Source organism: Schistocerca serialis, chromosome 2, assembly GCF_023864345.2.
Source record: "Schistocerca serialis cubense isolate TAMUIC-IGC-003099 chromosome 2, iqSchSeri2.2, whole genome shotgun sequence".
In the NCBI taxonomy this organism is placed as follows: domain Eukaryota; kingdom Metazoa; phylum Arthropoda; class Insecta; order Orthoptera; family Acrididae; genus Schistocerca; species Schistocerca serialis.
In genome coordinates, this window is record NC_064639.1 from 73,871,428 (window position 1) to 73,883,600 (window position 12,173).

The following is a 12,173-nucleotide window of genomic DNA, read 5'->3' on the forward strand; positions in this document are numbered from 1 at the left end:
CATCGGAATCTAAAACTGGACTCACAGGTGAGGTTCAAATCATAAAAAGTGAGAGTGTCAGTGCTCTTGTACTTAAGTCGGCATTGTGCCTTTTGTACTAAATTCGGATGCAATTTCTATGTTTCATCGTCAATAAGAAAGTCAAAGGTATACAGTAAACCTGAAGTGAAGCATCGGAATCTAAAACTGGACTCACATGAGAGGTTCAAATCATAGAAAGTTAGAGTGTCAGTCTTCTTGTACTTAAGTCGGCATTGTGCCTTTTGTATTAAATTCGGATGCCATTTCTGTGTTTCATCGTCATTAAGAATGTCTAAGGTATACAATAAACCTGAAGTGAAGCATCGTAATCTAAAACTGGACTCACAGGAGAGGTTAAGATCATAGAAAGTTAGAGTCTCTGTCCTCTTGTACTTAAGTCGGCATTGTGCTTTTTGTATTAAATTCGGATGCAATTTCTGTGTTTCATCGTCAATAAGAAGGTCCAAGGGATACAGTAAACCTGGAGTGAAGCATCGGAATCTAAAACTGGACTCACAGGAGAGGTACAAATCATAGAAAGTGAGAGTGACAGTCCCCTTGTACTTAAGTCGGCATTGTGCCTTTTGTATTAAATTCGGATGCAATTTCTGTGTTTCATCGTCAATAAGAAGGTCCAAGGGATACAGTAAACCTGGAGTGAAGCATCGGAATCTAAAACTGGACTCACAGGAGAGGTACAAATCATAGAAAGTGAGAGTGTCAGTCCTCTTATACTTAAGTCGGGATTGTGACTTTTGTGTTAAATTCGGAAGCAATTTCTGTGTTTCATCGTCAATAAAAAGGTCCAAGGGATACAGTAAACCTGAAGTGAAGCATCGGAATCTAAAACTGGACTCACAGGAGAGGTTCAAATCATAAAAAGTGAGAGTGACAGTGCTCTTGTACTTAAGTCGGCATTGTGCCTTTTGTATTAAATTCGGAAGCAATTTCAGTGTTTCATCGTCAATAAAAAGGTCCAAGGGATACAGTAAACCTGAAGTGAAGCATCGGAGTCTAAAACTGGACTCACAGGAGAGGTTGAAATCATAGAAAGTTTGAGTGGCAGTCCTCTTGAATTTAAGTCGGCATTGTGCCTTTTGTAGTAAATTCGGATGCAATTTCTGTGTTTCATCGTCAATAAGAAATTCCAAGGGATACAGTAAACCTGAAGTGAAGCATCGGAATCTAAAACTGGACTCACAGGAGAGGTTCAAATCATAGAAAGTTAGAGTGTCAGTCCTCTTGTACTTAAGACGGCATTGTTCCTTTTGTATTTAATTCGGATGCAATTTCTGTGTTTCATCGTCAATAAGAAGGTCCAAGGTATACAGTAAACATGAAGTGAAGCATCGGAATCTAAAACTGGACTCACAGGAGCGGTTCAAATCATAGAAAGTTAGAGTGTCAGTCCTCTTGTACTTAAGTCGTCATTGTGCATTTTGAATTTAATTCCGATGCAATTTCTTTGTTTCATCGTCACTAAGAAGGTCCAAGGGATACAGTAAACCTGAAGTGAAGCATCAGAATCCAAAACTGGACTCACAGGAGCGGTTCAAATCATAGAAAGTTAGATTGTCAGTCCTCTTGTACTTAAGTCGGCACTGTGCTTTTTGTATTAAATTCGGATGCAGTTTCTGTGTTTCATCGTCTACAAGATGGTCCAAGGTATACAGTAAACCTGAAGTGAAGCATCGGAATCTAAAACTGAACTCACAGGAGAGGTTCAAATCATAGAAAGTTAGATTGTCATTTCTCTTGTACTCAAGTCGGTATTGTGCCTTTCGTTTTAAATTCGGATGCAATTTCTGTGCTTCATCGTCAATAAGAAGGTCCAAAGGATACAGTAAACCTAAAGTGAGGCATCGGAATCTAAAACTGGACTCACAGGAGGGGTTCAAATCATAGGAAGTTAGAGTGTCAGTCCTCTCGTACATAAGTCGGCATTGTGACTTTTTTATTGAATTCGGAAGCAATTTCTATGTTTCATCGTCAATGAGAAGGTCCAAGGGATACAGTAAACCTGAAGTGAAGCATCATAATCCAAAACTGGACTCACAGGAGAGGTTCAAATCATAGAAAGTGAGAGTTTCAGTGCTCTTGTACTTAGGTCGGCATTGTGCCTTTTGTATTAACTTCGGATGCAATTTCTGTGATTCATCGTCAATAAGAATGTCCAAGGTATACAGTAAACCTGAAGTGAAGCATTGGAATCTAAAACTGGGCTCACAGGAGAGGTTCAAATCGTAGAGAGTTAGGGTGTCAGTCCTCTTGTTCTTAAGTCGGCATTGTGCCTGTTGTAATAAATTCGGATGCAATTTCTGTGTTTCATCGTCAATAAGAAATTCCAAGGGAGACAGTAAACCTGAAGTGAAGCATCGGAATCTAAAACTGGACTCACAGGAGAGGTTCAAATCACAGAAAGTTAGATTGTCAGTCCTCTTTTACTTAAGTCGGCACTGTGCCTTTTGTATTAAATTCGGATGCAATTTCTGTGTTTCATCGTCTACAAGATGGTCCAAGGGATACAGTAAACGTGAAGTGAAGCACCGGAATCTAAAACTGAACTCACAGGAGAGGTTCAAATCATAGAAAGTTAGATTGTCAGTCCTCTTGTACTTAAGTCGGCATTGTGCCTTTTGTTTTAAATTCGGATGCAATTTCTGTGCTTCATCGTCAATAAGAAGGTCCAAGGTATACAGTAAACCTGAAGTGAATCATGGGAATCTGAAACTAGACTCACAGGAGAGGTCCAAATCATAGAAAGTTAGAGTGTCAGTCATCTTGTACTTAAGTCGGCATTGTGCGTTTTGTATTAAATTCGGATGCAATTTCTGTGTTTCATCGTCAATAAGAAGGTCCAAGGGATACAGTAAACCTGAAGTGAATTATCGGAATCTAAAACCGGACTCACAGAAGAGGTTCAAATCATAAAAAGTTAGAGTGTCAGTCCTCTTGTACTTAAATCGGCACTGTGCCTTTTGTATTAAATTCACATGCAATTTCTGTGTTTCATCGTCAATAAGAAGGTCCAAGGAATACAGTAAACCTGAAGTGAATTATCGGAATCTAAAACTAGACTCACAGGAGAGGTTCAAATCATAGAAATTTAGAGTGTCAGTCATCTTGTACTTAAGTCGGCATTGTGAATTTTGTATTAAATTCGGTTGCAATTTCTGTGTTTCATCGTCAATAAGAAGGTCCAAGGGATACAGTACACCTGGAGTGAAGCATCGGAATCTAAAACTGGACTGTCAGGATAGGTTCATTTCATAGAAAGTTAGAGTGTCAGCCCTCTTTTACTTAAGTCGGGATTGTGCATTTTAAATTTAATTCCGATGCAATTCCTGTGTTTCATCGTCAATAAGAAGTTCCAAGGTATACAGTAAACCTGAAGTGAAGCATCGGAGTCTAAAACTGGACTCACAGGAGAGGTTCAAATCATAGAAAGTGAAAGTGTCAGTCCTCTTGTACTTAAGTCGGGATTGTGACTTTTGTATTAAATTCGGAAGCAATTTCTGTGTTTCATCGTCAATAAAAAGGTCCAAGGGATACAGTAAACCTGAAGTGAAGCATCGGAATCTAAAACTGGACTCACAGGAGGGGTTCAAATCATAGAAAGTTAGAGTGGCAGTCCTCTTGTACCTAAGTCGGCATTGTGCTTTTTGTATTAAATGCGGATGTAATTTCTGTGTATCATCGTCAATAAGAAATTCTAAGGGATGCAGTAAACCTGAAGTGAAGCATCGGAATCTAATACTGGACTCACAGAAGAGGTTCAAATCATAGAATGTTAGAGTGTCAGTCCTCTTGTTCTTAAGGCGGCATTGTTCCTTTTGTATTTAATTCGGATGCAATTTCTGTGTTTCATCGTCAATAAGAAGGTCCAAGGTATACAGTATAACTGAAGTGAAGCTTCGGAATCTTAAACTGGACTCACAGGAGAGGTTCAAATCATTGAAAGTTAGAGTGTCAGTCCTCTTGTAATTAAGTCAGCATTGTGCCTCTTGCAATATATTCGGATGCAATTCCTGTGTTTCATCGACAACAAGAAGGTCCAAGGTATACAGTAAACCTGAAGTGAAGCATCGGAATCTAAAACTGGACTCTCAGGAGAGGTTCAAATAATAGAAAGTTAGAGTGTCAGTCCTCTTGTACTTAAGTTAGCTTTGTGCCTTTTGTATTAAATTTGGATGCAATTTCTGTGTTTCATCGTCAATTAAAAGGTCCAAGGGATACAGTAAACCTGAAGTGAAGCATCGGAATCCAAAACTGGACTCACAGGAGAGGTTCAAATCGTAGAAAGTGAGAGTTTCAGTGCCCTCGTACTTAGGTCGGCATTGTGCCTTTTGTATTAAATGCGGGTGCAATTTCTGTGTTTCATCGTCAATAAGAATGTCCAAGGTATACAGTAAACCTGAAGTGAAGCATTGGAATCTAAAACTGGGCTCACAGGAGAGGTTCGAATCATAGAAAGTTAGGGTGTCAGTCCTTTTGTACTTAAGTCGGCATTGTGCCTGTTGTATTAAATTCGGATGCATTTTCTGTGTTTCATCGTCAATAAGAAATTCCAAGGGATACAGTAAACCTGAAGTGAAGCATCGGAATCTAAAACTGGACTCACAGGAGAGGTTCAAATCATAGAAAGTTAGAGTGTCAGTCCTCTTGTACTTAAGTCGGCCTTGTGCCTTTTGTACTAAATTCGGATGCAATTTCTATGTTTCATCGTCAATAAGAAGGTCCAAGGTATACAGTAAAAATGAAGTGAAGCATCGGAATCTAAAACTGGACTCACATGAGAAGTTCAAATCATTGAAAGTTAGAGTGTCAGTCCTCTTGTACTTAAGCCAGCATTGTGCCTTTTGTAATTAATTCGGATGCAATTCCTGTGTTTCATCGACAACAAGAAGGTCCAAGGTATACAGTAAACCTGAAGTGAAGCATCGGAATCTAAAACTGGACTCACAGGAGAGGTTCAAATCATAGAAAGTTTGAGTGTCAGTCCTCTTGTACTTAAGTCGGCATTGTGACTTTTGTATTGAATTCGGAAGCAATTTCTATGTTTCATCGTCAATAAGAAGGTCCAAGGGATACAGTAAACCTGAAGGGATGCATCGGAATCTAAAACTGGACTCACAGGACAGGTTCATTTCATAGAAAGTTAAAGTGTCAGTCCTCTTTTACTTAAGTCGGGATTGTGAGTTTTGTATTAAATTCGGCAGCAATTTCTGTGTTTCATCGTCATTAAAAAGGTCCAAGGGATACAGTAAACATGAAGTGAAGCATCGGAATCTAAAACTGGACTCACAGGAGAGGTTCAAATCATAAAAAGTGAGTGTGTCAGTGCTCTTGTACTTAAGTCGGCATTGCGCCTTTTGTATTAAAGTCGGATGCAATTACTGTGATTCATCGTCATTAAGAAGGTCCAAGGTATACAGCAAACCTGAAGTGAAGCATTGGAATCTATAACTGGGCTCAAAGGAGAGGTTCAAATCATAGAAAGTTAGAGTGGCAGTCCTCTTGTACTTAAGTCGGCATTGTGCTTTTTGTATTAAATACGGATGCAATTTCTGTGTTTCATCGGCAATAAGAAATTCCAAGGGATACAGTAAACCTGAAGTGAGTCATCGGAATCTAAAACTGGACTCACAGGAGAGGTTCAAATCATGGAAAGTTAGAGTGTCAGTCCTCTTGTACTTAAGACGGCATTGTTACTTTTGTATTTAATTCGGATGCAATTTCTGTGTTTCATCGTCAATAAGAAGGTTCTAGGTATACAGTAAACCTGAAGTGAAGCATCGGAATCTAAAACTGGACTCACAGGAGCGGTTCAAATCATAGAAAGTTAAAGTGTCAGTCCTCTTGTACTTAAGTCGTCATTGTGCATTTTGAATTTAATTCCGATGCAATTTCTGTGTCTCATCGTCACTAAGAAGGTCCAAGGGATATGGGTAAACCTGAAGTGAAGCATCAGAATCTAAAACTGGACTCACAAGAGAGGTTGAAATCATAGAAAGTTAGAGTGTCAGTCCTCTTGTACTAAGGTCAACATTGTGCCTTTTGTATTAAATTCTGATGCATTTTCTGTGTTTCATCGTCAATAAGATGGTCCAAGGTATACAGTAAACCTGAAGTGAAGCATCGGAATTTAAAACTGGACTAACAGGACAGGATCAAATCATAGAAAGTTAGAGTGTCAGTTCTCTTGTAATTAAGTCGGCATTGTGCCTTTTGAACTTAATTCCGATGCAATTTCTGTGTTTCATCGTCTCTAAGAAGGTACAAGGGATACAGTAAACCTGAAGTGAAGCATCGGAATCTAAAACTCGACTCACAGAAGAGGTCCAAAGTATTGAAAGTTAGAGTGTCAGTTCTCTTTTACTTAAGTTAGCTTTGTGCCTTTTGTATTAAATTTTGGTGCAATTTCTGTGTTTCATCGTCAATTAAAAGGTCCAAGGGATACAGTAAACCTGAAGTGAAGCATCGGAATCTGAAACTGGACTCACAGGAGAGGTTCAAATCATAGAAAATTAGAGTGTCAGTCCTCATGTACTTAAGTCGGCATTGTGCCTTTTGTGTTAAATTCGAATGCAATTTCTGTGTTTCATCGTCGATAAGAGGGTCCAAGGTATACAGTAAACCTGAAGTGAATCATGGGAATCTAAAACTGGACTCACAGGAGATGTTCAAATCATAGAAAGTTAGATTGTCAGTCCTCTTGTACTTAAGTCGGCATTGTGCCTTTTGTTTTAAATTCGGATGCAATTTCTGTACTACATCGTCAATAAGAAGGTCCAAGGGATACAGTAAACCTAAAGTGAGGCATCGGAATCTAAAAGTAAACTCACAGGAGAGGTTCAAACATAGGAAGTTAGAGTGTCAGTCCTCTTGTAGTTAAGTTTGCATTGCGCTTTTTGTATTAAATTCGGATGCAATTTCTGTGTTTCATCGTCAATAAGAAGGTCCAAGGTATACAGTAAACCTGAAGTGAAGCATCGGAATCTAAAACTGGACTCACAGGAGAGGTTCAAATCATAGAAAGTTAGAGTGTCAGTCCTCATGTACTTAAGTCGGCATTGTGCTTTTTGTGTTAACACTCTAAGCGCCAAGCCCGTAAAATTTACGGGCCTGGGATCGCGCGAAAATCACCAAGCCCGTAAAATTTACGGGCCGCTACATTTAATTTCATTCAAAACACTGCAACGTTATTTCTACGGGTTTGGCCAGCGCTATACGTTTTTCAGATGTTTATTAACAAAATGCGTCCATAGATGTCACGGCAGCGCTGTAATTCATGTTAAAACTTATCTTTGCGTTCTCAGTCTGTATATCATTCAGTTGTTTGTCATCATGTTTCGGCGCGGTTTATCAGACGCAGAAATTGCGGATTTGATCAATCATAGCGACACTCTGGATAATGTAGAGAGTGATTCAGACGATTCTGAATGCAATGGTGTGTTTGAAGGTACGTATTTCCGAATTTTCCACGTAATTGTGCAGTACGCACATATCTGTTGAACATGTGTAAACGATGTATGTAGTTACACATAATGTGATATTCTTTTTAGAAGACGAGATTGATGACAGTTTGTCTTCAGATGAAGACGAGAATGATGTTGAAGGTGTTGCTTCAAATCCAGCAGCTGTGCCGTATCCGAAAGACAGTGAGTGGACTGCAGTTGACACCTACCGACCTCTGCCTGTCAACACGACACCCAGGCAGATACTAGTGGATATTGATGAGTCGAGTTCTGTACTGGATTGCAGTAAAGTGTTCCTTACTGACAGTGACGTAAATGAACTCAAGAGACAGACAAATTTGTATGCATCACAGACAATACAGAAGAAAAGAAGAGGAAATAATCTGAAGCCCCATTCAGTTTTGAGTTCGTGGAAGCCAGTGACTATAAGTGAGATGAGGCGTTTCTTGGGTATTATTTTCCACATGTGTGTTTCGAAAAAGCCAAAAATTGCGGACCATTGGAGCACTAATCCTGTTCTTAGTTGTAACTTTTGTCCCCATGTCATGAGCCGTTTGCGTTTCACTCAGATACTGTCATGCTTGCATCTTGTTGACAATTCAAATCAGAAAAAACCAGGCGAAGATGGATTTCATCCACTTTACAAAGTTTTGCCATATTATAATAATTTGAAGGAGCGATGTATCCAGGCATATCGTCCCTCAGAAAAAGTGACAATTGATGAAGGAATTTGCCCATTTCGAGGTCGTGTGAGTTTCCGTGTTTACATGCAAAATAAGCCTCATAAGTATGGACTGAAAGTATATGCTGTTGCTGAAGCCAGTAGTGGCTATGTTGTAAATTTTGAAGTTTATGCTGGTAAGCATATTGTTGACAATTCTTCGTCTGCGGTTATTTTGCGATTGTTGTCTGACAGCAGCTTGCTGAACAAAGGCCACACTGTGTATTTAGATCGATTTTATTCCAGTCCAGAGCTATTTCAGCAACTGGCAGAGAAAGGCACTGGAGCTGTTGGTACTGTGAACAAATCCAGGAAAGGATTGCCTAAAGATTTAGTATCTGCTAAGCTGAAAAAGGGCGAAATGTCTTTTCGGCGTAAAGATAATGTATTGGCAATGAAGTGGAAAGATAAGAGAGATGTGTATACATTGTCTACAAGGCATCAAGCAACATTTGGTACGCATACTAAGAGAAATGGGTCTGTAGTATTGAAACCACTTCAGGTACTTGATTACAACCTCAATAAAATTGGAGTGGATATTGGAGACCAACGCCTGCAGTACAATCCGTTCCAGCACAGAACTGTGAAATGGTGGCGAAAATTATATTTCCATTTGCTGCTTATGGGAGTATCAAATGCATTTTGGCTGTACAATGCAGTGCACAGGAAGAAAATTACAATAACAGACTTTATAACAGTGCTTGCAGTTCAGCTTGTTGAAGACGACACACTTGAATTCATTCCAAGAAATGAAGGAACTGTAGGTCGGCTAACAAAGAGACATTTTTTGCAGCACATACCTGCAACTACTAAGAAGTATGCTGCTCGTGTGTGTCACGTGTGCAGTTCCAGGAGCAAGAAACAGAGTGGCAAGGCTTCTCGCAAAGAGACACGATACGAATGTGAACAGTGTGGCGTTGCACTCTGCCTGGAACCTTGCTTTAAAATTTTCCACACTAAAAAACAATATGATTCTGTGTGAAATTTACATGTAATACTGTATACTATCAGAAACATGTAATGTAGTGCCACAATTTTGGTTAAAAATAAATCACAATTGTATTCCCTTATTCGTATGACTTTTTCTAAATTCTTAAAACATCTAAGTGATTTCTATAACTGTACCTTAAAGCTGTGCATTGTAAAGTAGTTTCTTTCACTCAGAATTAAAGTAGAAATGTGCAGCTTCAAGATGGTACCAAATTTGCCACAATCCAAACAGTAGATTTGATGCAGTAATTTTTTTAATATTGGTAAAATTGCCCGGTTTCTAGGGACGGGTGCATAAAATAGGCCTGGTACAGAGAGTGTTAAATTCGGATGCAATTTCTGTGCTTCATCGTCAGTACGAGGGTCGAAGGTATACAGTAAACCTGAAGTAAATCATGGGAATCTAAAACTAGACTCACAGGAGAGGTTCAAATCATAGAAAGTTAGAGTGTCAGTCATCTTGTACTTAAGTCGGCATTGTGCCTGTTGTATTAAATTCGGATGCAATTTCTGTGTTTCATCGTCAATAAGAAGGTCCAAGGGATACAGTAAACCTGAGGTGAATTATCGGAATCTAAAACCGGACTCACAGAAGAGGTTCAAATCATAAAAAGTTAGAGTGTCAGTCCTCTTGTACTTAAATCGGCACTGTGCCTTTTGTATTAAATTCGGATGCCTTTTCTGTGTTTCATCGTCAATAAGAAGGTCCAAGGAATACAGTAAAATTGAGGTGAAGCATCGGAATCTTAAACTGGACCCACAGGAGGGGTTCAAATCAAAGAAAGTTAGAGTATCAGTCCTCTTGTACTTAAGTCGGCATTGTGCCTTTTGAAATTAATTACGATGCAATTTCTGCGCTTCCTCGTCAAAAAGAAGGTCCAAGGTATACAGTAAACCTGAAGTGAAACATCGGAATCTAAAGCTGGACTCACAGGAGAGTTTAAAATCATAGAAAGTTAGAGTGTCAGTCCTCTTGTACTTAAGAAGGCATTGTGCCTTTTGTATTAAATTCGGTTGCCATTTCTGTGTTTCATCGTCAATAAGAAGGTCCAAGGTATACAGTATACCTAAAGTGAAGCATCGGAATCTAAAACTGGACTCACAGGAGCGGTGCAAATCATAGAAAGTTAGAGTGTCAGTCCTCTTGTACTTAAGTCGGCATTGTGCCTTTTGAATTTAATTCCGATGCAATTTCTGTGTTTCATCGTCACTAAGAAAGTCCAAGGGATACAGTACTCCTGAAGTGAAGCATCGGAATTTAAAACTGGACTAACAGGAGAGGATCAAATCATAGAGAATTAGAGTGTCAGTCCTCTTGTACTTAAGTCGGCATTGTGCCTGTTGTATTAAATTCGGATGCAATTTCTGTGTTTCATCGTCAATAAGAAATTCCAAGGGATACAGTAAACCTGAAGTGAAGCATCGGAATCTAAAACTGGACTCACAGGAGAGGGTCAAATCATAGAAAGTTAGATTGTCAGTCCTCTTGTACTTAAGTCGGCACTGTGACTTTTGTATTAAATTCGGATGCAAATTTCTGTGTTTCATCGTCTACAAGATGGTCCAAGGGATACAGTAAACCTGAAGTGAAGCATCGGAATCTAAAACTGGACTCACAGTAGAGGTTCAAATCATAGAAAGTTACAGTGTCAGTCATCTTGTACTTATGTCGGCATTGTGCCTTTTGTATTAAATTCGGATGCAATTTCTGTGTTTTATCGTCAATAAGAAGGTCCAAGGGATACAGTAAACCTGAAGTGAATTATCGGAATCTAAAACCGGACTCACAGAAGAGGTTCAAATCATAAAAAGTTAGAGTGTCAGTCCTCTTGTACTTAAGTTTGCATTGCGCGTTTTGTCCTTTTGTATTATATTCGGATGCAATTTCTGTGTTTCATCGTCAATAAGAAGGTCCAAGGGATACAGTACTCCTGAAGTGAAGCATCGGAATTTAAAACTGGACTAACAGGAGAGGATCAAATCATAGAGAGTTAGAGTGTCAGTCCTCTTGTTCTTAAGTTTGCATTGCGCCTTTTGTCCTTTTGTATTATATTCGGATGCAATTTCTGTGTTTCATCGTCAATAAGAAGGTCCAAGGAATACAGTAAACCTGAGGTGAAGCATCGGAATCTTAAACTGGACTCACAGGAGGGGGTCAAATAAAAGAAAGTTAGACTATCAGTCCTCTTGTACTTAAGTCGGCATTGTGCCTTTTGAAATTAATTACGATGCAATTTCCGTGCTTCCTCGTCAAAAAGAAGGTCCAAGGTATACAGTATACCTGAAGTGAAGCATCGGAATCTAAAACTGGACTATCAGGAGAGGTTCAAATCATAGAAAGTTAGAGTGTCAGTCCACTTGTTCTTAAGTCAGCATTGTGCGTCTTGTATTAAATCCTGATGCATATTCTGTGTTTCATCGTCAATAAGAAGGTCCAAGGTATACAGTAAACCTGAATTGAAGCATCGGATTCTAAAACTGGACTCACAGGAGAGGTTCAAATCGTAGAAAGTTAGATTGTCAGTCCTCTTGTACTTAAGTCGGCATTGTGCTTTTTGTATTAAATTCGGATGCAATTTCTGTGTTTCATCGTCAATAAGAAAGTCCAAAGTATACAGTAAACCTGAAGTGAAACATCGGAATCTAAAACTGGACTCACAGGAGAGGTTCAAATCATATAAAGTTAGAGTGTCAGTCCTCTTGAACTTAAGTCGGCATTGTGCCTTTTGAATTTAATTCCGATGCAATTTCTGTGTTTCATCGTCACTAAGAAAGTCCAAGGGATACAGTAATCCTGAAGTGAAGCATCGGAATCTAAAAGTGGACTCAGAGGAGAGATTCAAATCATAGAAAGTTAGAGTGTCAGTCCTCTTGTACTAAGGTCTGCTTTGTGCCCTTTGTATTAAATTCTGATGCAATTTCTGTGTTTCATCGTCAATAAGAAGGTCCAACGTATACAGTAA

General features: G+C 39.1%; 1 protein-coding gene across 1 annotated transcript; it reads left to right on the forward strand.

Moving 5' to 3' along the window:
- Positions 1 to 7,549: 7,549 nt before the first annotated feature.
- Positions 7,550 to 9,202, forward strand: LOC126455735 (piggyBac transposable element-derived protein 4-like). The gene has a single exon (XM_050091504.1). The coding sequence runs from the start codon at positions 7,550 to 7,552 to the stop codon at positions 9,200 to 9,202; it is 1,653 nt and encodes a 550-aa protein (XP_049947461.1).
- The last annotated feature ends 2,971 nt before the right edge of the window (positions 9,203 to 12,173 follow it).

Excerpts from the sequence above, each read along its gene's own strand:
- LOC126455735 (XM_050091504.1), top strand. The coding sequence starts at position 7,550 with ATGTATGTAGTTACACATAATGTGATATTCTTTTTAGAAGACGAGATT.